Source organism: Brachycentrus maculatus, unplaced genomic scaffold, assembly GCF_059751285.1.
Source record: "Brachycentrus maculatus isolate JH-2025_06_01 unplaced genomic scaffold, ASM5975128v1 h1tg000008l, whole genome shotgun sequence".
Lineage (NCBI taxonomy): Eukaryota > Metazoa > Arthropoda > Insecta > Trichoptera > Brachycentridae > Brachycentrus > Brachycentrus maculatus.
In genome coordinates, this window is record NW_028280763.1 from 417,563 (window position 1) to 444,198 (window position 26,636).

General features: G+C 33.5%; 2 protein-coding genes and 1 non-coding gene across 6 annotated transcripts in view; 1 reads left to right on the forward strand and 2 right to left on the reverse strand.

The window, feature by feature from the left end:
- Positions 1–11,066, reverse strand: part of Tmhs (Tetraspan membrane protein in hair cell stereocilia) — a 39,304-nt gene extending 28,238 nt beyond the window's left edge. For all 4 annotated transcript variants that reach the window (XM_088260669.1, XM_088260663.1, XM_088260653.1 and 1 more), the window contains exon 1: positions 10,145–11,066. In XM_088260669.1, the coding sequence (XP_088116795.1) occupies positions 10,145–10,547 (403 nt within the window). In that variant the 5' untranslated portion in view covers positions 10,548–11,066. The remainder of the gene's footprint in view (positions 1–10,144) is intronic.
- Positions 11,067–13,462: 2,396 nt separating this feature from the next.
- Positions 13,463–26,636, reverse strand: part of LOC148313568 (uncharacterized) — a 64,075-nt gene continuing 50,901 nt past the window's right edge. The window contains exons 3-4 of the mRNA XM_088260803.1: positions 21,204–21,399; positions 13,463–15,349 (exon numbers count right to left, since the gene is read on the reverse strand). Coding sequence (XP_088116929.1) covers positions 14,457–15,349; positions 21,204–21,399 — 1,089 coding nt within the window. The 3' untranslated portion in view covers positions 13,463–14,456. The remainder of the gene's footprint in view (positions 15,350–21,203; positions 21,400–26,636) is intronic.
- Positions 17,185–17,256, forward strand: TRNAC-GCA (transfer RNA cysteine (anticodon GCA)). Its single transcript has one exon. It is a non-coding gene; the product is annotated as a tRNA-Cys (tRNA).

Sequence of the window (26,636 nt, forward strand, 5' to 3'; positions counted from 1 at the left end):
AAATCGATCGAGATAACACTGCGTTTATATGAAGCAGTGCCCTATGCACCATTGGGGTGCAGCAAGGGTTTTATATAAACATAATACTTCCATATAACGTATTTCGACGGAGATCTCTATGTAATGATGTAAAAAGTCATATTCTGTTATATGTCCGAAAAAATAAATAAAATATCTAGGTATTATTTTTTGACATCCCATCAAAGATGAAGAAGAATATGGAAGTCTGGGCATTTACGGGGCTGACGACCGTCATAGCATGGTTTAAGTGATCACTTTACACACGTGTAACATTCGCCAATTCTACCCATTATTGACAACCACACTACTCAAATTCGTGGAACTTCTTTATAAGTATATGATTCAATTTTGGAAACATAGTGCTTGAATCACTAGAATTTCACTAGAGACATCTATTAGTGAGATGAAAGAAGCTTTTTATTGAGCAAAAACTCTCTCAATTGTTTGTGAGGTTTGAATCCTGGATTATTAAGACTTCTATATTCTTCTTCATCTCTGTTGAGATCTCAAAAAATAATATGAAAAATAATTCCCATAATTGGAGATAATACAGATTCGTGAGCAAGTATTTGGACACACTCAAAATGTTGTAAATCTCATACTGTAGCTAGGTGCTTATGTTACATATTTCTAGAAATTTCTTCAAGTCGTAAATGCACACCTATATATTTAAAGATCCTAAAGACTTGTCGGTATAAATCGAATGTGAAAGGTGTTAGAAGTGCAGGCTATCAAAATCAAATGAAAGAGAGAGGAAGTTGTTAAACAGTCCATAAGTTACGTTTTAAACGGAGTTACGACAACTATAGTACATACGAGTACTTACTATCGCTTTTGTATAGAATGGATCATTTTTATGATGTGTTATTATTGGCTGATAAATTAATATGAAAAATCACAAGACTATCGGCAACATCCTTATTGAAATCTGTAGAGAAGCAAGGGAGATATGAAGGTTTAAACTTTAGATATTTTAATAAAACGAAAAACGGACACCGCAATACGTCATCAAATTTTACGTCATCGTTTTCCTTTATGTATCTGCTTTATAGAGCTGTAATAGTAGTAGTGTGAATTCGTTTATGTGACGTCATTCGTTACTAACTTACGAAAATAACGTTTTTACGAAGGCGAATTTTGCAAAAGAAAATGATGAATGAAAATATTGATTATATCGGCTGTCATAAACACAAGACGAGTCTTAAACAATCCTTTATAGGTTGAGTATGTAAAATTAGATATTACTCCCGAGTGATAATACCCTATTAAGGTACAGTAAAACCTCGATATGGACGAACTTCGGATATAACTAAATCCGGATATAAATTCGGATATAAAGATAAAATCCGGCCAAATTATTGACTATTTTAACGAGGTTTAACCATATTATATGCGTTTCGTAATTTTAGAGTTGATAAAAAAAAACTAAACATGCTTTAAAGTACTATTACAGTAAAACCTCGATATAACGGACCTCTATTAAACGGACATAACGGACAAAAAATACTGCCAAATTTAAAAGTAATTTAAAACGTTCTGATAATATTATACATATATATATATATATATGCTAAAATTCAAGTATCTTCCCATCATAAACAGTTTGTAGCGAAGTTATTAGTGGTAAGATCACATCCCGACGATCAATAGCGTTTATTGATTGTCCGTCAGATAACGAAATTCAATTATATTATTTTAGAGAGTTGATTGTTAAAAAAAGACAAACAAACTTGCAAAAGTTCAAACAAAACTTGTTAATTTCTCAAACCAGTTACGGAAAGCAAGCGCGTCGATATCAAACAGCAACGTCACTTCATAATGAGTATCGGAAGACAATAAATATAATTTTACTTATTTATTTTTTGACCAAAATGTTAATAATATTAGTTTATAGCCACTCACCGAGATTTTTATGACTACCGGTTTCGAGACGTACCCGTCTCTTCGTCAGGACAATCACTACTACAGCATGCAAACAATACCACCCTTCACCACCATAGCACCATTTACACACTTAAAACAACACAAAATGTTTAACACATGCGAGTAAATATAATTTTGTTTGTCTTTTGAACGGACTTTCGGGTTTAACGAATATCCTCTTCCCCCAATAAGTCCGTTATATCGAGGATTTACTGTATTTAAAATTAAATCTTGTAATACAGTATTCTCAACATAACAAATAAAAAATAAACTAGAATAAACTAGATCTTACTCTATCATCAACATCTTTTCGTCGTGATACGATAAGGAGAATTACTCAAGAACTCGTTAAATAATCTAACCACTGCACTGTCTAAATACGCACGAAAGTAAAAATAATTGCCTAGATCTGATACAGATAAAAAAATAAAATAAAATCTTTCACAAACTAGCGTTATCTCAGGTTTCGAAATATATACTAAGCCAACCGGGGTAAATTACCCCAAATGGTGTAAAAATTAATTTTTTGGGGTAATAATGAAAATTTTCTAATTTACTATTTCATATAAGTACGTGTTAGGATTTTAACAAAATTAACTAATTCAGAAATCGATTAAACGCTGAAGACTATTCAAATTGCTCTTACATCAAAAAATCCCAAAGTAATTGTATCAAACCTGAAGCAATATCATTTCTCCAATAAACTGAAAAGGAAACCTGAAAACCTGAAAAACCATGAAAAATCGTTGGATCCAATTTGAGAATTTTATTTTGTTTGTCTATTACATACTTACTATTTTCATACAACTTTTTTTTTCGCGTAAATTAATTCAATAAATAAGTTTTATTTTAAATATAAATTGATTTTTCAAAATGGGGGGAGGAGGTAATATCGACATACGCAAAAATATTTTGGGGTAATGGTTAAAAAAAACTTCCCCGACCGCTGTTCAACAACTAAGCGAATATATTCTCTCATCTTCGTTTTAATGATATCGACTTGGCAAAGTCAAATTGCACGAATGTGTGAATTGTGCAATTTTTACTTTTTTATGTATGTAGCTTTATTTTTATTAAATACAAAATCGTCCTCTTACAAGTATAATCTGATTAAAATCAGGTTTTTATTGGATTGGAGTGTAATTCGAATACCTTGGAATTAAAACTCACATTTCGAAATTTTGCATAAATTGAGAGGAATGTCATTCTATGTAGCATTGGATTCAATTTCATGGCGTCTGAGTTACACTTATCTTCTCTATTTTAGTCAAAAAAAATATTTAAATAATCACACATTATATATGGACGAAAGTGTTAATACAATATATGAAAACAAGGAAATGAGTAGGATCATATAGGTAAGGAATAGACTATTCATTTGTGGAATTCGTGTTTAAAAATGGATTTTAATTATTTACTATAAGTAGGTGTTAATTTTCTTGACAAGTCATAAATGAAAAGCTTTAAAGAAATCAAAAAATTTCTTATAATAATAAAAACTCCAGAAGGGGTACCTACTAAGAATCGAGTACGATCTAGTAAGAAGTTGATTATTTGCCCGTAGAAACCTCTAATCTTGCATTTGTATTTAAATAAACAGATTTTTAAAAATTACTAAAGCTGTTAATTTTACAAATAAAGAATAAATAAAAAGCTTAAAAAAATCTACCAATTTTTCTTTAATAATAATCCTAGATAATTAAAACAGATATTAGACAATGCACGCATTTGCAACACAATTGGTTCAAAGAAATGTGAAAATATTGTTAGTTAGCTTCGAAACCGGTAGACATTATAATTAAGTTATAATAAAATATTTATAGTGATTTTAAAATAAAGTTACATTTTAATTATATTATATTATTTACTTATTATCAGTTTGTACACAACTCTATTTTACTGTCCGTATCATTTCGATCCTCGCATTTTTTTTGCATGCTACGTGTATTACTAAAATCAAATGTGAAATATCTATGCTTATTAACTCTAATGTATGGAAGTGAAACATGGAGTTGGCAAAAGAAGGATGAAAGTAGACTGAATGCAGTCGAAATGCGATCTCTCAGAAGAATGTGCGACAAAACGATGTATGATAGATGTGCGAATAGTGAAATGGGGAAGGAATGCAAAGCTGAGATAAGCATTATCGATAAAATTAAGAAAGGTGTATTGAGATGGTTTGGACATGTAGAACGAATGAGTGAGGAAAGAACGGTAAAACAAATTTACGAGGCCAATGTTATTGGGAAAAGAAGCAGAGGAAGACCGAGAAAAATATGGCACGATCAGGTATGCCAAATACTTGAAAGTGGTCAGGTTAGGAGTCGTAATAATCGGCGGGTATGTATGAGGAGATGCATGAACGTGGAAGAGGCGAAGAATGTTTGCAAGGACAGAGTGGTGTGGCGCTCTATTCTCTCTGCCTACCCCTGCGGTGAAGCGGAGTGATGGTTAGTTAGTTAGTTTTTATTAAATTTAATGGTTTATGAAAACATTCAGTGAGTTATAAGCTTATTAGAGAGATAATTTCAAAGAAGATAGCTGTTAGATAAGTAAAACTTGGTTCTTAGAAGCTGCATTGTCAACGAATGAAAAGGAACTCCATACATTAGCGGTTAATTACACTCGCAGATATGTGATTAAATCCGTTTCACACATGCCTCTAGTGAAGGAGTATTTTTTCACCGTTTGCGACCATCGAACCCGCGACCTCGAGAGTAGAAAGCAAACCTTTATCTTGAATCTGGATTCCAGAAGACTAAGAACGTTGATTGTATGAATAATATAGTCTGACGTCTCTCACATAGTACTTTATTTTTAATTAGATATCTCTATTTTTAAACGATGAACTTACGCTGAGGATATTTTTTTATTTATTTAATACGGTTACAAGATTTTTAAAATAATTTAATTCATTTGCTAGACATTTCAACTTTTGACAATATTAAAATAAGTGATTCTGTTCTCTCCAATAAAGAGACTAAGCTCTTGTGCTTGGAGAGGGACTTACAATAATATATTTTTTTTATGTAGTTTTTGTGTGTATATTTTTCTTCGTTTAACATGTATAAGAGTATAAAACATTTACAATGTTCTCAATATTAAAACTAACTAACTAACCATCACGCCGCTTCCCCGCAGGGGTAGGCAGAGAGAATAGAACGCCACACCACTCTGTCTTTGCAAACATTCTTCGCCTCTTCCACGTTCATGCATCTCCTCATACATACCCGCCGATTGTTACAACTACTAACCTGACCGCTTTCAAGTAATTGGTATACATGATCGTGCCAAGCTTTTCTCGGTCTTCCACTGCTCCTTTTTCCAATTACATTCGCCTCATAAATTTGTTTTACCGTTCTTTCCTCATCCATTCGTTCTACATGTCCAAACCATCTCAACAATGAGAAAGAAAAAATAAAGATTTATCGTATATTTGAGAATAGCACCAATAGGCTGTTATGGTTAGCATTTAACGAGATTTAACGATCGCGTTCACATTAAACAAAATACCGTAACAGAACTTGTGAAAGAGTCACGACTGTTAGTTTTACTCTGCAAAAGACCTTTTGTTATACTACTTACTACCAGTTCCTTACTACTTGTGATATCGCTCACTCCTTTCAAGAACGTCATAAATCAAAAAACTTGATTTTTCAGGTTTTAAAAATAAACATCAAGCCACTTATTGAAGTTTTTACTGAGCAACAGATCTTTTTAGGTAAAACCTGAAGGTTTTTTCTCTATTTGAAAAATATTTAGCATATTTAAAAAAATTATTAAACAGTACCTTTCCTTCAAAATTCAAAAACAACACTTTCTGCCCTTTAGCGGGTAAATATTGAGTTAAAAATATGCCTCTTTTGCTGGTATATAGTACATTTTCTGGGCATTCCGAAAACATACACAACTGAAAATTAACGATTTTTTATTTATGAAGTTCTTGAAAGGAGTGAGCGATATTTCATATACTGTAAGCGCGGGCGCAAACGTACGGAATGACAGTCTCTTAATTCCGTCTCTGAATTCAGAAAGGGCCAGAAAGCGCACAATTTGCACTGCCCCGGAAATTTGTGAATTTTTATTTATTATTTTAATCTTTCACCATTTAAATCTTGTTTTTTTAACAGGATTTTAAGTAAATTAAATTAAGTGAATTAATTTAAAAGTAAATTAAACATTACGGCTGAGAGAGATGTCGAACGTTCAAATTAGAATGCGATCGGCCGCACCAGGAGCTGGACGTCTTTCAGCCCTGATTTTTTAAAATATATTATACTTACATTGGAATTTGACATTTTTTAGACAGGTAACTTATACAATATTATTTTTTTTTGCTTGAAATAATTTTTTTAAAGAAAAAATAGTTTTTCTTCTAAATAAATATGGAGTTTTGAAACGAAAAGAGTTACCTTAAGGTAAGGAGTTAATAAAAAATAAACTGATTTTTTTCAATACATATTCTAAAAAATAAAAAAAATTAGCACGCGTGGGCATACGTCGCGTTTTTTTTAAATAGCTAGGTCGTTCGCGTTTTGAATTTGAAGTCTGCATGTTCCCCCTTAACGTATCTGCATACGATTCTGAATAATCCCCTGGGTAGGAAACATATTAAAATTTATCAAAGTACCTACGTATTTTTACAGTGCCTTCTATATGAAATTCAACACCGTGGTTTAGGAATCAATAAATCAAGACGCACAGATTTTTATGCTTGCAAATGGGTAAATTTACTTTTTAAGCGAAAGTATATTTTCAAACAAAAGAACTTTTAAGTTGTAGGTCATAGTGAGATATAGCAAAAATATATCGCTCACTCCTTTCAAGAACGTCATAAATCAAAAATCGTCAATTTTCAGTTGTGCATGTTTTCGGAATGCCCAGAAAATGTACTATATCCCAGCAAAAGAGGCATATTTTTAACTTAATATTTACCCGCTACAAGGCAGAAAGTGTTGTTTTTGCATATTGAAGAAAAGGTGTTGTTTAATTAGTTTTTTTTTAAATATACTAAACATTTTTCAAATGGAAAAAACCTTCAGGTTTTACCTAAAAAGATCTGTGGAATAGTAAAAAGTTCAATAAGTGGCTTGATATTTATTTTTAAAACATTGCATTAGATTTTTAAACTTTAAAAACGTTCTCCTGAAAAATCAAGTTTTTTGATTTATGACGTTTTTGAAAGGAGTGAGCGATATATTACAATCAATAAGAAATCGGCGTTTTAAATATAGATTACATACGTTTAAATCCATTAATCGTCAAAATACTCCATTGTTATAATTTTAGACAATTTTTAGACGCATCTAATTGCTGGGATTAGAAATTAGATACCGAGAAACATTGCATTATAAAAATTTTGAATACAATAGTTATAATACAATTAAAATTGTTGAGTAAGTTCATCCAAAACACAATTTGTCATTATTCGGTGTCTGCAAGATTTTCACGGGTACCTACAATTCTTTATCGTAATATAACTAGGTATCTCGGGGTTGGGAATCCTTTTTATTATTAATTCGATATATACATACTAATACATTATTCTTCAGTAATTCCTTCTCTGCCCAAGCGGCCAGACTATGGAATGAATTACCTCTCATTGTAAAAAATGCACCTTCTCTAATAACTTTTAAGAAATGTCTGAGATATTACTATTTATCATTAGAATACTTACTGTCTATCAAACCACCTCTTTTAGTTTTTCACTAAACTCCCTTTTTCCTTTTCCCTCCTTATTATCATCTTTTGTAATTTATGTTTTCTTAAATGTCAATTTCTAATTTATGTTTTTTTAATGTTCAAGTACTATCTACCCTCTGATTGCAATCAGTTATATATGGTATCAAACGTTTTGATCAATATCACTAGTCTGTTTTTGGTTGGCTGGAAGATATCGCTTTTCAGCAATAAGCCCGCCAATGTAGGTACTTATTTCTTTTCTGTACATAAAGTTTAAATATATAAATATTTTTTATGTCAAGAAATTTGTGAAGTATATACAAATTAAATAAAAAGTATACGAAAAATAAAAAAAGTAGTGATGGCGCCACAATCGGCCATACTTTCGAATCCAAGGGATCCAAGACCATTGCATATATAAAAGTTCCAAAAATTAATGCAATTTGGATGATAATAAAGGGAAGAATAGTGAACGTTACACAAGTATATAAAGCGATCACTTAAACCAGTCAAATGCCAGGTCATAAGCCCTGGACTGCTCACACTTCTATCTTCTTTCGTATTGAGAAAAAATATGGAAATCAAGTCCATTAGGGGTTTCGCGCTTACTAGGGCGTTTCTATCCCATTCTAATATCGAGGAATCTCCCTTTTTCAGTTAAGATAAAGTTATCAACACTTCATCGTTAAGTAAGCTTGCACTTGACACTTTTAAGAACAATTCACCTTTATTAGGTAAAAAAACATAATAATCTACAAATATATATTTAAAAAAATTGGTAACAAATAAAATAGGAAAGGAAGAAGATGAAAGAGCGGAGCTTTTAGTCAACTTTTATTTTATCCTTTTTTAAAATCTCTCTAAAGGTGGAGACTGACCGGAGTATTTCGTCGTAACGTAACACGTTACGATGCGAGCATTCAGGCAGTTGGTACAGCGAGCTGAGCGCTCCATCCATAGTTTCGGATGCTCGCTGATGCTCGCCGCGAGCGATTGTACGGCGTTATGTTACGACGATTTCGACGATTTCGTCGATTCTTAGAATAATCTCGTATAATATTATAAAGGATGGCCCATCTAACATTTGCAATTTTAAACTACTGATTATTTTGAATGTCATTTTACCTTTCGGTTATAATGACATTCACGAATTGACAAAAAATTGTTTTTTTGTTTTACATTTACGAAATACGATGCTTTACGCCTGAACAGAGTTGGGAAAAATTGAAAACTTACTTCCCATGTGGCAAGTCTTCTACCCAAACTATTGGAAATTTACGAATTTATAAAGATTTGTAGGATTATTTATGTTTATTATTATTTATTATACAGACCTGAATGATGGAAGTTTAACTTCTGAAACATGTAGTCTATAATAAAACTCAAGTGGTAAAAAACGAAGTGTTTTCTTTAATCATTATACAGACCTGAATGATGGAAGTTTAACTTCTGAAACATGTAGTCTATAATAAAACTCAAGTGGTAAAAAACGAAGTGTTTTCTTTAATCATTATTTATGTTTGTTTAAATATCGTAAGCGCAAGACTGATCTTGCCTTCATGTAATAAATAATCACGTTAACACCGCGTCGAACCTATGGAGTGCCCTATGCACCATTAGGGTACGGATAGGAATAAATAAAGAATATAATATAAGAATGAACTGAAAAAATACTGTATGGAAAGATATTTGTGTTGGTGAGTAGTTATATTTTCACATTTCGCTCACTCCTTTCAAGAACGTCATAAATCAAAAATCGTCAATTTTCAGTTGTGCATGTTTTCGGAATGCCCAGAAAATGTACTATATCCCAGCAAAAGAGGCATATTTTTAACTTAATATTTACCCGCTACAGGGCCGAAAGTGTTGTTTTTGCATTTTGAAGAAAAGGTAGTATTTAATTATTTTTTTAAATATACTTGATATTTTTCAAATGGAGAAAAAACCATCAGGTTTTACTGAAAAGGATGTGTTGCAAAGTAAAAAGTTCAATAAGTGGCTTGATATTTATTTTTAATACATTGTATTATATTTTTAAACTTTAAAAACGTTCTCCTGAAAAATCAAGTTTTTTGATTTATGACGTTCTTGAAAGGAGTGAGCGATTTGTTTCCTTTAAACGTGCTTCATACTTTCTTTAATATATGCCCATTTACTATGCTCATTTATTGTTTTATATTTTATATTTTGCCCTGTGTCAGTTTTGTTTAATTTTTCATCGTTTTTTTTAACTTTCTTATTTGTGTTTCATTCTTGTTGACCTTAATACTATGTCCCAAAATGAGTAATAGAAATTGCTCATAGGGAATATTTTATATGTGATTTGTGTATGTAATATGTTTTCAAAAGAAATACTCTATTTAAGTGCTGAATTGAAAATTAGAAGAATATTGAATTTTTAAAAATAATAAAAAGTGTAATTTTAAAACTCTCCTTATCTTTAAGAGTGTTATATTACCATACCACAAAGTTAACAATGCGCTTAATTTACAAAATATAAAAGTGTAATTTTGTTTACCTGATAGCATTTGCATCCACCCACAGATGTGGAACACTGTCGTTGACTTGCAGAAGAAGAAGAGGAACATTGTGCAAATCGTGAACAAGGCCACCACCACACTGAACCCTATCAAGACTGTAACTATCTGGAAAATCATTCCAGGTATCGACAAGAAGTCTTCCAGCCTCCCCGTGCAGACTTCTCCGCCGTCCTCAACCTTGCAGAAATGCCAGATCCCGAATCTTCCAGGATTATCAGAGTCCAAATCACCAATCCATTCGGGAGTTATGAAGATCACGACACATATGATAGCGTAGCAAATGGTAAAAATGGCCCAAAGTACCCCGATCGCCTTGGCGTTTCTGACATAATTTGTCGCGTACATATGAGTCGGCTCCACATACTCGATTTTGGACCCCATCTTCAAAATAAAACAAAGAACAGAAACGTTTTACAGCCTCGAAGTCACGAATATCCCGCAAAAATCATGCGTCAAATTGCAAATAACAGGACACGTAATTACTGCTCACTTTTGAAGCCATGCTAGTTACAAGAGATGATTCAAAAACAAATTTGTAGCACCAAAAGTTATTTACGTATTTAACCTTTTACACATTACTCACAACGTCAAAATGATCACCGAACTGTGTTAAAACATTTGCGAAATTTTACTGCAGACTTGTCATTTGACGTTTGAAACTTGTTGAAAGTTTTTTGCTCGACACGACCGCCGGGTACGCGGAACACTAACAATGAGTAAAACACACCTGCGCGCCGCGGTAAGGAATGGCAAAGATTATATCGGAATGGTTTTAGTTTCAGTTCGCATTCGAATTCCACACACATTACGCTTTGCCCGACCCATTTAGAAAGCACGGATAATACAACTGCAAGTACAATAACAGAAACCAGTAGAGAGGGATCACGAAGCACGAACACACCTGTCCACAGACTAACTATTTTATATAAAGACCGCCAACTACCTCGATTTTTTATGGCTGGAAGTGATATTCGCCAGCGGCCGGAAGTGACGTAAACGGCTAGAAGTACTAAGCTCCCGGCTGGGCGTGACTTCGCCGCGGCTGAATGTCAAATCCACCCGCCGAAATATTTATCATTCATTTTTCAGGTTAAATGGTATTTATATTGAAATTTGTTGTAAAACATATTTTCAAAATTATAATATTAATATTACAAAGAAGATATTTCACTATCTAAATTTATTTATTTCAGTGTAAACAAAAATAGAAAGGTCACGGCTAAAACGCGACATTTATAAAAAGAGTTCAGGCGATTAATAATGGTTACTCAACTCAGCCTTACAATGGTAAATGGTAATGGTAATGGTGGTTTTGAAATTATTATCTCAAACTATGTATAAATATAAGGCTTTTCAACAAAAACAAAAATGATAGAATTTTCAAATTACTATATTATATTTAAAATTCTAGAAAATACAATATTTTAAAAGGGCGGAAGGAGTGCCCACCACTTTCTGAAGTTATGTTTCTTAACGGGGGTGCCAGCGCCCCTTTGTGGGCGTTTTGGAAGTCTGGCTAGGCGTTTTTAAATTTTTTGCATTTGGGGGGTGCTGCAGAAGTTCAAGGGAGCGTTGTGTTAAGTAAAAAAAACTACACTTTCATACGCAAAATTTAACTTTAACTTTGGCATAATACTCAATATTATGAAGTTCTTCATAGACGGATTTCTATTTTTCTATCGATAATTGTCTATAACCATAGTCTGTCCATATTTATTTGAAATATTTGAACAACTTGTTGGTATCTCGTATTTTTCGTTCCCGTTTTGGTGTTTTTGTTAGTGTATTAGTGTGTCTCGTCATTTTCTGGTCGTTTTTTGAACAATCTGACGTTTACGAGTCGACCCCCCCTGCACCTGTCTTCTGTCACTTAGTAAGATGTAAGATGGCCTGTCAACCGTTTGAGAAATCGGCCGCTAGATGGGAGTAGTGTTTCGTATAAAAATACTAGCCTCAACACTAAAATGGAAAACTACTTTAAAATAGTTCTAAGTAATATCAATAGATGCCTTTCGCAAATTAAACACAAAGTATGAAAAATAACCCGTTCTTTTCCGAATTTGATATTTCTTCCAATTTATAACAACCCATTTTGATTTAATAATTAACATGACAAATTACTTAAAATCCTTGCAATGATAGTAAAAACAAAATATCATCAATGTAAAAATAATTCACTAACAGTTCGTGAAATAAGCTTCTTTAAATTTACAATAGATAGACTCTGACATGACGTAATTCTGCCGTCATTTTGTTCAACGAGGTTTAAATTATATTTCATAGGTGGTGTATCATCAACCGTGTTTTTTACTTTTACCTGTGTAGGCGATCGTCTTCTTCCTTTTATAAGATTTTTTATGTAAAATATTTTATTATTCAACAACACTTATCCACTTAAGCCCAGTATTCGTTTATTAGCAACGTAATTTTCTTTAAACCTTGGTAAAATTTTACGTATTTAATTTATTCCTTAAATACCGTTATTGTATTTATAAAATAAGTTTTTCTTCAAATAATTACATGGTTTTGAAAAGGAAAGAGTTATTAAAAGGTAAGGAGTTAAAAAATATTTATTTAGTGTACATGTGTATATATTCCTCAAAAAAAGGGCCTGAAGTAATATCCGGCTCTCAGCACAGCCGGCCGCTTGATGAATTCGACTTGCGAGTAAGGTCTTAAAGTCAGCACAGGGTTAAATCAGGGTTCGGTGTCGAAAGGTTAGCCCGTGTAGATACAAAGTTTAATGTTAAATAATACAAATGCTTCAGATAAAATACTAAATTTTATTCATACATTTCACATAATTTATACATACTTAACTAGTTTACTTATTATTCATTAATTAATGGTTTGGTAAATACTAAAATTAAATTAAACTGGCAAATTTTACGTTGAATTATAAACATTAATTTACAAAAAAAGTTAACAATATACATAAATTAATTATATACATAATATACAAGAAAAAAAATTAACTAACCATCACGCGGTTTGCCGAAGGGGTAGGCAGAGAGTGTAGAACGTCACACCAATATGTCTTTGTAAAAACTTTCGCATTTTCCACATACATGCATATCCTCATACATACTGCCGATTATTGCAACTCTTGACCTGAACACGCCCAAGTATTTGAAATACGGGATCATGCCAAGTTTTTGTTGGTCTTCTTTTGCTTCTATTTCCAACTTCATTCGCCTCATTTTTTTTAAATTATTCTTATACGAACAAAAACGGTGCACTGCACGGTCAACCCCAAAGTAGACAACCAAAGAGATGGATTAACAGCTGGAAATCGACATTGCAGGAGGTTGATCCCTCTTATAAACAGGCCACAAAGCCTACACCAAGCAGAATAAGAAGAAGAAGAAGAACAACAACAAAAATCATAAAATTGCGTTGGCTTCTAAACTGTTGTCTATGGTATTATTATTATAAGCATTAAATTCTGCATTCATTTATAATTTATTAATTGTAAATAACTTTCATCAGTAAATTACATAATTGATGTTATGTATTCATTTTTCTCTATTTTACTCTAACTAAAACAGTTATTATTTACAATACATTAATTTAATTTAATAAATAATTTTATTATCAATAGTATAATCAAATGTAGATACCCTACCTATTATTTTTTCTAAACCATATTTTTTAAGCATTATTATTACATCTGAAAATAAACATTATTTTTAAAGGGAAATTAATATAAAAGTACGGTATGACACTTCTTTTAACATTTTTTTAAAATGATTATTTGGAGAATATAAAAAATGGTTGCAATGGGTATAATTAAAAAAAATACAGGTTATCAAACTGCTATTTTCTAAGTAGGTACGAGTTCATTAAAGTTATTTATGTATTAACATAATTTTTCCTGAATAAAAGTCCAGAAAGGTTAATTATACTTATTAGATACATCATATTGATGCTTTGTGAGGAATGAAGAGATAAGGCGTAGGACGCAGCAAATCTTGGTCATAACTGTCGTCAAGAAAAGGTTCATTCAGTTGGCTTGGCCATGTACTCCGTATGCCCCCGAGAGCCTTAACCAAGCTTGCCTCTTTTACAAGGCATCAAGACGACCACTGCTGACAATTCATCGGCAGTTATCGTCAGAACTTCGGGAGGCGGATCTGACTTTTGAGGCTGCAAAGAAGCTGGCAGCCAACAGAAAAACTTGAAAACAGTTTGTGGACTCAATATGCTCCACATAGGGAGTAAATAATACGGATATGGTTTAAATAATATATTTATGCTAAGCACTTAAAATCTCTAACGATTTATGTATCTCTACGCTTCTATGGCTGTTGAAGAAGATTGGTTATTTACTGTATCTATAACTTCATCACAGCTATTTCTTCTATGGTCAGAATTATAGTTCTCAGCATAACAGCTGTCAGGAGATTCCCTATAACTCCTTGGGCTTAGACTGTGATCAGAAGCCGAGGATCTTTCCATTTTAGGAGACTCAATTCGAACAAAAGCACTTTCCGCTTCATTCGACAGTAATATCCCACAAGGCTGACGAAGGATTACCGAGTTGGTTATGTCGAGCGTCTCGGATGAGTGTTTGGCTAATTTCGATGGTTTCTTCAATAGTTCTTCAATAGAGTACGGATTTTTCTTTTTCATATTGCTCGTTTCTGGTTTGACTGCCGGAACTATTTGTACTTCTTCGTCTTCATCGATTTCGGAGGTTTTATCTAAGGAGTCATCGCTACCGATCAAAGAATGATTCATTTTACTCCTGACTTCATTCGGTGTTTGGATATGTGTTTCGAATTGACTAGGATGTCTTGGTAGCCTGTTAAACATGCCATCACCCGGAAGAGACGCATATGGAAAGTACGGTGTTTTCGATTCTTGGGTCCTGCAGCCTAGCATCACGTTTTGCCATGGTGATATGGGATTCGGCTTTAACAGTTGACCACTTTGCGATGCTAAATGCAGCTGATGATGGAGCCAAGAGGTTGCCAGTCTGTTTTGAGCATAAGCATGGGCTTGTGTTGGTTCCGAGAGAGATTGGAGCTGAGTGTGAGAAAGAGGGTGTTGTTGGAAGAATGTAGGCATTCTTGGAGGCTGCCCTGGTACTGGCATCGAATGAGGGAGTCCAGGTTTGATAGGACTCACGAAATTGGTGCCAGGAGTTGCCGAGGATTCGGGATGACTGCGATTATAACCGTCTGAAACAAACAAAAATATATGGATTATTTTTTAAATTATTTAACAAATATCTTACAACCATCCATTGTCTTTCAGACATCAAGTGTCAGCAGAAAAAAATATAATTTTTGCTTGTTAAAATTGCTCGGAAAGATCAGATAAAAATACATGAATATCAATATTTGATAAGGAATCATGGTAGAAGAAAAGAGACGATCACTTCAATACAAGATTAGGAATCAATGTTAAATAATTTCAGAATTGAGATTTTTGGTAATACATAAATACGTAACTGTAATAGTTTCTGATAAAATACATACATATTTCTGGTTTCATCATAAACCATTATGTGTTCGCTGAGCTAAGTTTTTTTATTGATATGTAATATGGTTCGAATGATAGGCATTTGGTTCTAATTAAATTAAGGCTTGCGTTCCTGTTTATTTCAATGTTAATTCACCGGTATAATTTCCATTTAATTTTGGTTCCACTGTTGGACCTTTCTGGTGGGGCGTTAAGCACAGATTAAATCTTAATTATCTTGTTCAAAATATCTCCCGAGACCTGTATTGCTAGTATTCTCACTTTGGTTTAGGTACTCCTTCACCTCTTGAATGGATGGTTCCAGAAATACAATAAAACCATCAAGATCGGGAGAAATGGGTTGTTTGCTTAATTTATTGCCCCATTTAGTAATGAGGAATGTTATTGAATGACCGTTACATGGGCTAAGGGATCAAAATGATTTAATTACATGTATATACATACATATCTGATCTATAAAAGAAAACAAAAATCACGCAGAGAAGCTCAAATGCACACAGCGATCCATGGAAAGATCCATGCTTGGTTTAAGCCCGAGGAAGAAATAAAGAAATCAGGAACAGAAGCCAAATAGCGGATACCATTTATTGATATTGTTTTCTTTGTTTCATGACAAGACTGAAGTGGCAATGGCAGAACATATCGCAATACAGGAACCGACAAGATGGACCCCATTTTTTTTGAAATGGAGACCTTGGAAGTGTAAAAAAGGCGTCGGAAGACCTCAAAAATATGGTCCGATGACATATCGCTCACTCCTTTCAAGAACGTCATAAATCAAAAATTGTCAATTTTGAGTTGTGCATGTTTTCGGAATGTCCAGAAAATGTACTATATCCCAGCAAAAGTGGCATATTTTCAACTAAATATTTACCCGCTACAGGGCAGAAAGTGTTGTTTTTGCATTTTGAAGAAAACGTATGGTTCAATTATTTTTTGAAATATACTAATTATTTTTCAAATGGAGAAAAAACCTTCAGGTTTTACCTTAAAAGATCTGTTGCACAGTAAAAAGTTCAAGAAATGACTTGATATTTATTTTTAATACATTGTGTTATATTTTTAAACTTTAAAAACGTTCTCCTGAAAAATCAAGTTTTTTGATTTATGACGTTCTTGAAAGGAGTGAGCGATATGACAGTACTCTGAACTGCTGATGGAAATTTCAGACTTTCTCTGACGACTAGTTTCAATAAAAATAGGTTAATATTTACTTCACAAAATTGTTACATAAGTACTATTCCAACAAATTGGTGGCACTTTTAACTTAGCTATTTTTAAGACCTCATATGACGACTTAATATAAGGGGAAGGCTAATCATTCAAACAATAGAAATGTGTGGTACAAAATTTGAAAAAAATGGATTTAAAACAAATATTATGTTTTCATATCTCAGCAAAATATTTTGATACTTTACCGATGTTTGTATTGTGTTTTGAAGCAGATAAGAATGCACGGTATTACGTGGGTGTACATAGTATTTAATTTAAAACATGGTAGTGTTCCATTTTTTCGACGCGTCTGCGAAGTGGGGATATAGCTCAGTGGTAGAGCATTCGACTGCAGATCGAGAGGTCCCCGGTTCAAACCCGGGTGTCCCCTGAGGAAAACCTTTTTTTTTCGTGACGTAATATAAATTATATTTTAGAACACACTAAACCAATACAAGAAACCAAGTATTTCACAATAAATTTTTCCAAAAAATTTATTTGATTATTTTATCATATAATTCGTTTATTTCTTTTTCACTTATCCAGCCACCTTTATTCATTATTTTCTAAATATTCATGTACCTTTATCTACTTTTATAAATCTTAAAAAAACATTATAAGTATGTTTTCTAGGGACAAAAAGATTGATAATGATATAGAAAGGAGAGTGAATGCTGGGAATAGAGTGAATGGTGTACTGAAATCAGTTATAGCAAATAAAAACCTATCAACGAAAGCTAACCTGGCATTACACAACGGAGTCCTGGTTTCCACCCTTATGTATGGAAGTAAAGAATGGAGATGGCAAAAGATGGTCATGTAAGGAAAGAGTTGAGATATATAAAATTACGAGAAGTGTGTTGAGATGGTTTAAATGTGTGGAACAAATGAATGGTGAAGAACAGTAGAACAAATTTATGGGGCGAATGTGATTGATCATAGAAGGAGAGAAATACCGAGGAAAACGTGGAATGTAATGGAATGTTTTTTTTTAAATATGTGAAAGTGGTCAGGTCAGAAGTCAAAATAATTGTTAGGTATGTATGAAGGGAAGCATGAATGTTGAAGCGGCGAAGATTGTTTGCAAAGACAGATTGGTATGGCGTTCTATTCTTTTTGCCTATCCCTGCGGGAACGTCATGTGACGGTTAGCTCGTTTTTTTCAATTGTTGCACCTGTGCAATATCAATAACTTATGAAATGATACATGGTTTTAATAGTACCAAGTAAATAAAATTTGATAAAGGTAATCCACTTTTTATGTTATAATATTATATTTCGGATGGATGTTTTTTTACGCCTGCGGACCGCTGGCGATCTATAATTGTGTACATATAGTTTAGACTTTAAGAAAGAAATCGGTACATAATATTCATAAAAAACATCAAATAATTCTTTCTTTCCTGACTTTGAAATGAGGCCGGCGCAGAAGGTAAAAATACCCTTCCCGTCAAACGTCCTAAGGCTCTTGTGCACTGCACGGAATTTTTAGTGTCTGGAAGTCCAGTTTTTTCAAATAAAAGCGACTACGACATTTTAGCGTGATCGAGTTCACGCGCACCGTGATCGCGTACCGATCGAGTGCACCGATCCGGAGAAAGACGGACAAGTGCACAAGCCAATTGTCCGTTTGTTAATGCTAACTGGACTGCCGGACAGTAAAATTCCGTGTAGTGCACAAGCTCCTTTAAGGTGTTTTAAAAAATATATATATCATGGATATAACAAAAGTCTTTGTGGCCAGAGAAATATGCATGAAAAAGTACCTACGTAGCGATGCTTCTCAAGGGATTTATGGTCGTGAGACCGAATCGCAAGCTGCAGAGATTATTTCTACAGCTTCACAAACGAGATAACAACATCTTTTTTTTATTCGTATCTTTATTTTAGAAACATATAAATAATTCGGAATAAGATATAGGCATTCACAGTATTAACGGCTCAATAAAAGCCATTGTGTTGGAAAAGAGAGTTGTTATAACATAATCCGACTTCATGTTAGAGTTCAGGCTTCATGGGTTAATCAGTGTAAGTCCACGACGGGATGGACAGAGATAAGTGTATTGAAACTGTTTATACAAGTCATTTCATTAATATTTCTCTTGCGTGATTTGGGCGTAAGTTGATGAGTGATTTGGGCGTATTCCACGTTAATCGCGACAGCATATAAATCATTAAAATATTTTTAATATTTCTGTCTATACGCTTTAAAAAATATTAAAAATGCCACTATAAACCTGAAATATTGCAGTATAAGAAGTGCAATTGTGATCACTGTTTACCGTTACCGGCAAAATAAACGGTAATTGTCATTTTATGTAGCTTGTATCGTGTGTTATTTTTTAGAGGTATTCAAATTAAAATTTTCCGCAATAAATTGATGGTGGCACCCGCCATATAGCATGTTGCGCCATCTTGTTGAAACCACAGCTCTGTCACCAACTGATGTACGAAGAAGTCAGTACCTAATCATGGTTCTGTAGCGCTCTCCATTGACCGTAACATTTTGGCCGGCATCGCCTTTAAAAAAATATGGGCCGATGATTCCACCTGCCCATAAAGCACACCAAACAATTACTTTTAATTGATGTAAAGGCGTCTCGACAAAGGCTTCTGGGTTTTCTCCACTCCAAATTCGGAAGTTCCGCTTATTGACATTATGATCGCGATTCTAGAATTGGGAAGAACGAAGAAGAATGTTGGATAAGATTGTGGTGGGGTGTACTTAGACTGATTGTCTTCTGAAACTCTGAACACCCCAATCCCATTAGGACTTCATGTAAGGTACTATATATTTTGATATACCAAACATGGATTAAATTCACATTTTCATCGATTTATAGGATCTAGCTGGCCACATAAAAGCTTGTTATAAATACATTTGTAATAAAGTTTAAATGGAAACGTGATACCAATAAATTCTAGAGGAGAATTGTTTTCTGATCATATAAGATATTTCACACTGTCCGATTTCCTTACTGGTGTATTTTATGATATTTTGCCCTGTTTGTCCGAAAATAAATATTTGAAAATTATAAGTAATAATTGAGATATAAAATAAAACCTTTCAGCGAAAGCTAAACTGGCAGTACACAATGGAATCTTGATTCTAACCCTGTAAAGCTTTGAATTGGCAAAAGAAGGATGAAAGTAGACTGAATGCAGTCAAAATGCGTTCTCTAAAACAAATGCGCGTCAAAACGATGTTCGAAGCGTGATATAAGGAAGGAATGTAAGGTTGAGATGAGCATTATCGATAAAATTATGAAGGGTGTGTTGAGATGGTTTAACATGTGAAGGAATAGTAAAACAAATTTATGAGACGAACATAATTGCAAATAGAAGCAGAGGAAGACCTTGGTAAACATGATTATATCAAGTATGCCAAATATTGAAAAGGGGTCAGGTCAGGAATCGAAATAATCATGTATGAGGAGATGCATGAAAGTGGAAGCGGCGAAGGTTGTTTGCAAAGATTAGTGTTGCTTTCTATTCTCTCTGCCTACCACTACAGGAAGCGGGGTGATGGTTACTTAAGTTTATTTAGACCTGAAGATGAAAACATACCTTCCGAAACTAGTTGTCATAATAAAATAAACTCAGGTGGTAAAAAACAAGTGTGTTTTTCAACCAAGTAACCATCACGCCGCTTCCCCGCAGGGGTAGGCAGAGAGAATAGAACGCCACTCCACTCTGTCTTTGAAAACATTCTTCGCCTCTTCCACGTTCATGCATCTCCTCAAACATACCCGCCGATTATTACGGCTCCTCACCTGACCACTTTCAAGTATTTGGCATACCTGATCGTGCCATGGTTTTCTTTTCTTTATATAAAAAAATCTTTAAAAAATCGAGCGTAGGGACACGTCGAACCTTAAGCGTGGCTCTGCGCATTCTGATTTAAGCGCTTGAGATCGGGACCTTAAAAAAATTATTAATTTAAAATGGAGATGTGAATCTATAGAAGAATGTTCGGGATATCCTGGAGAGACCACATCTCCAACGACGAGGTACTACGATTGATCAAGGAAAAAAAGCACCTACTCGCGACTATCTCCAAAGACGTGCCGAATGGATCGGCTTCGTGCTAAGACAAGAGGGTTTCCTGCACCAAATAATAGAGGGACGATCGAGGGAATAAACGCCAGAGGATGCCCACGCAGCGAATACCAAAACGACTTATACGAAGACATGGGCTCCTCGACGTATGAGAAGCTGAAAAGGACTTCCGAAAATAGGCGAGAATGGCGAAAGAGATGTCATCTGTTGCTACAGACCAATCCGCAGGATTGAGACCAGAGAGAGAGAGGATTCAAAATGTCGGTCGTCTGATCTCACCTTGATGCTGTGGCATATCGTCTCCCCACGCGCCTCCGCTCCTGAGAATCCTGTTGACGGAGCTGACCGAAGGGATGCTGTGAGGGTCGCACACTCTCTGGCTGAGCAATCTCTCCCTGATCTCCCAGGCGAACATCCCGGGGTTCTCTTGCTTCAAGCGGAGTATCTTCTTCACCACCGTCGGCGTGGCCACTTGCTGTAACAAGGAAAGGCAACAATGTGTTACATATCGCTCACCCCTTTCAAGAACGTCATAAATAAAATATCATTAATTTTCAGTTGTGCACGTTTTCGGAATGCTCAGAAAATATACTATATCCCAGCAAAAGCGGCATATTTTTTACTTAATATTTACCCGCTACAGGGCAGAAAGTGTTATTTTTGCATTTTGAAGAATGGGTATTGTTTAATTTTGTTTTAAAATATACTAAATATTTTTCAAATGGAGAAAAAACCTTCAGGTTTTACCTAAAAAGATCTGTTGATCTGGTTTATATTTATTTTTAATACAATGTATTATATTTTTAAACTTTGAAAACGTTCTCCTGAAAAATCAAGTTTTTTGACTTATGACGTTCTTGAAAGGAGTGAGCGATATGTCACTGTTTATATATGACCATATTTCTGGAATATGTCACTTCCTAACTATGTGTGTGTTGCACTCAGAATCTTAAAAAAATTATATGTGAGTAACAAAAATGTGAGTAAAGTGGTTTTCAATCATGGGTAGAATGGTAAAAACGTTGTGAATAAAATAACCAATTAAAAGCTTTTAAAATCACAATTTCATCTGTTGTGAACTCATGTTGAAATTAATGATATGTCTAGGAGTTTGAAAAATTTGAGTGCAGTGGTTGTCAATCATGGGTAGAATGGTGTATGTTGCACGTGTGTAAAGTGATCCCTTTACTAGCCTATGATTGGTCGTAAGCCCTGTATATACTAAGACTTCCATATTTTTCTTCATCTATGTCGAAAATGGATAAAACTTTTTAATGGAATAACCCAGATTTGTGAACAAGTACAGGTCATCGAAAAATAAAGCCAACATTTAAATAACTATTTTAAAAATATGTTATACATAGGTAATTCAATGGTTTTGATCTCCCAAAAACTTTACTTTTTCAAACTTTATAAAATTAAACAACTTTGTTTTAACCACATTAAAAAATATATATTATTAGTACACTTTGACCAACCGGTTTCGACAAGAACCTTGTCATCATCAGGGTTTATCAAATTTTAAAACATAAAAATACTAAAAAACATTAAAATACTCATAGTTAATTACATTCCCTTACCAAAAACTTCCACTCACCATATGAATATAGATTTCAAAAATTTGATTTAAAAATATCAATTAAAAACCCCTAATTATTATTTTTATTGTGCATTGCATAGCAACTCCAAATAACAAAAAAATGGTTACAACAAAGTTGTTTACTTTTATAAAGTTTATAAAATGTGCCACAAAGTATCTGCGAAACACTTTCAAGAAATTGACATTTTTAGTTAGTTGTTGAAGATCAAAATTAAAGCTAAAGTTATCTACACAACGTAGTAAACGCATTTTCAATCGAGCGGCAGATATTAATAACTTGATGCTTTTTGTTTAATCATTCTCAGTATGTAAATATATTTCAAAGTATGTAAATATTAGTTTGGCTTCTTATCAGTAATAATTGACGCGGTTTATCAAATTGATCACGCGATTGTGGTGCAGAGATTTTTTTATTAACTCCCTAAGCTTAGTTTATCACTATGAATTATTAATCATAACATGACTATCATTTTCCGTGTATTAAATATTGCATTATTATTTTGCCGATGGATAGTTCAGTACTAATTATCAAATATTATCAGACCCACTCCGAATGCTAGACGGACAGGAATACTAACACTTGAAAGTCAAATGTAAAAAGTGTAAATAAAAAATAACTCGACACTGTCTATAACACCCAATATGGGTGAAAAGCCATTAAAAAGAAGGAGAAGAAGAAGAATGCTAGACGGTGTATAACACCTACTCTAGGCAACTAGAAACTGCTGGAATGCGAATGCTTAGATGGTCAGCTGGAGTGTCCCTTAGAGATAAAATAAAGAGTTCACGCATTCGCAGAAGCCTGGCTGTAATTAATATCAATAGTAAGGCAGAGGAAAGGTAAAGGTATCAATTGCGATGGTATGGGCACATGGAACGTAAGGAACCTGAACATTTTGTCAACCAGGCAATCGCCATAGATCTTCTTCGAAACACATCTGGACCTAGGTGACATTGTATATGATAGAAGGACCTACAATCTGAGGACGAGGAGAGCTGACCCTTACAGCCAACAAAGACGATTAGTTGAGATGGAGCAAGGAAGAAGATGGATAGTCACCTTGGCTATTAGAACATTAGTTAGTATTAACTTACATGCCCCGCTGACAGTGATAGGGACTTTGAACCCATTAAAGAATTCCTTTTTTTATCTTTGACTGTGAATAAATTTGCATGATTGATTTAATACTGATATAAGATTTTTTAAAGTTTTTTTTAAAGTAGATGTGTACAATGGAAACCAAGAGTTTGTACACTGGATTAGGGAATATGACAAAAGCTTTCAGGATACTGTTGTCTATGATAGTGTTGTATGTATAAAGACCGTCATAGGCTGGTTTAAGTGATCACTTTACGCACGTGTAACATTCACCAATTCTACCCATTATTGACAACCACACTATTCAAATTCTTGGAAGTTCTATATATATTAACCAATTTTGAAACATTATTCTTTTATCACTAGAACTTCACTAGAGACATCTATTGGTGAGATGTAAAGAAGCTTTTTACTAAGCAGAAACTCTTATATTAGTATTTGAGGTATAAATCCTGGATTACAGTCACACACATGAGAAACGCCAGAAAATATCATTTTCATTTTTATTATTTAAGTTTATAATTTGACCAAATAATTTATTTACAACATAATTTAATTACAATGTTGTATAAAGTTTGCATTTTTTTAATTTTTTTTATTTGTATACATTTATTTTAATCACAATTATTACATATTTAGAACCTTTTTTTGTAGAGACCTACCAAGCCACCTTGTGTGTCTTGTCGGTGGAGTTTAGTTTTTAATACATTTTTTATTGTTTTTAACGATTTTAACCTAATATACACACAAAAAAATTAAGAATAAGTATGAACATTTATTTGTGATTAATTTCGTGTTTAATGATATATATCTTATGGTGTAAATAAGGAAATATTGCTGATTTTTTTTTTTTTTTTAAATAGATGTGTCCGAATGGAAACCAAAAGATTCTATACCGGACCTCGGAATGTGGCGGAAGCTTTTAGAGACTGTCATTATCTGGTTTGGCCAGAGATTTTTGTCCTCACTTGCATTTTCTTATCTTGAATACTTGAGAATGAAGCGATCGGATAATAACACCCCGTATCAGCTATCTACGCAAATGTCTGTTATGTTGAAGGATTTTATGCGGGATTATTGAATTCTCGAGTACTTACTTAACACAATAATTACGGATATACATATAAATAGACGTTGTTAGTGCTTATCACGTGAGTAGGCAGATAGTCAAATCAACTCGGTTTTCTTATTTGTTTTCCAATCTTGTTTACCTTAATCCCATGTCCCAAAATGAGTAATGGAAATTACTCATCAAGAATATTATAAATGTGCATTATATATTGTATGTCATATCGCTCACTCCTTTCAACAACGTCAAATATAAAGAAAACGTCAATTTTCAGTAGTGCATGTTTCCGGGATGCCCAGAAAATGTACTATATCCCAACAAAACTGAAATATTGTTTACTTAATATTTACCCGCTACAGGGCAGAAAGTGTTGTTTTTGCATTTTGTAGAAAAGGTATTGTTTTATTGTTTTTTTTAAATAAAATAAACTTTTTTCAAATGGAGAAAAAACATTCAGGTTTTACCTAAAAAGATCTGTGTCATAGATCTTATTAGTTATTAAAAAGTTTAATAAGTGGCTTGATATTTATTTATTTACACTTTTAAAACGTACTCCTGAAAAATCAATTTTTGGATTTATGACGTTCTTGAAAGGAGTGAGCGATATGTATTTTTAAAATACAAATAACTTACTACTGTGTCCTTTAGCAATGGAGGCCACAGTAAAAACTTCAATAAGTGGCTTGATATTTATATTTAATAAATTGTATTATATTTTTAAACATGAAAAACGATCTCCTGAAAATTACGTTTTTTGATACATGACGTTGTTGAAAGGAGTGAGCAATATGTTAAAATAAACAAATTAAACATCCGGAAAGAATGATTGAGCCTCTTTTCTTAGTTTTTCTCTGTTGGACCGTGAAGAGATCAAAGTATGACCCTATGCTCCTTCATACCTCTTAATGAGCAGACAGATTAATTTCTCGTATGTTATTTTTTGTATCGCTTCCTCAAGAGCCATGCAACTACTGACATTTACTAGAAAAACAGTCGGATAATGTGTATACACTTTGATCTTCCGTATTTTGATAGGTTCACACATATTCCTTATCAGTTCTCTTACAACACCGTCATTTTTTATCGCTCAAATCAGGGGTAGAGAACAATATTGATTTTGCAGTTATTATGTATGTATTATTTTTTGACGTCTCAAAATAGATAAAAGAATATGGAAGTCTGAGCATTTACAGGGCTTACGACCGTCATTGGCTTGGTTAAGGCCTTACTGGCAGACACGAGAATTCATTCATCAGGAGCAGCACGTCATTTGAAGCCCGATATTGGAATATTTTTTTTTTTAAATTTACATTGGTAAAATTCTTTATCATTTTTTAACTCCTTACCTTTCAATGACTCTTTCCTTTTCAAACTATGTATTTATTTCTGAGAAATACTTGTATTTTCAATACAAAAAGGGGTTTTAAGAAGAAAAAATCAATTACGACCAATGTTAGCTCGGTTTGAAGAAAATTTAGTTCCGTGTTATTGATTTATGGGCCTTAAGGTCCAATATACGATAAATTGCAACTATAATTTGTTTTAACGCAGGTTACATTTGACACAATTGAATTTTTTACTTAAAACGCCGTTTTAGTATTGATAAAATAAGTATTTCTTCGAAATACGTGGTAAATATGCACAATTAAGTCAAAATTGCATATTTTCGAGTTTACGTTTTTTCCCAGTATAGGTACCCAAAATATATTCTTTGAAAACATGCGCAAGAACAATCTGGCTTTTCGCGCAGGGGATCGAATTCTGAATTGTGTGTTTGCGAGTTCTCCCTTAACTCTTACCACTCTGTAGGCCAGACATTCTGGCCCGTATGATTCTAGTAGGCAGCTCCGTGGGCCACATTGTCTGGCCCGGCGCTGGTATAACTTTCATCACTGATTTCTCTATCACCCAAGTACATATATTCTACCAAAAAATATTTCAGAT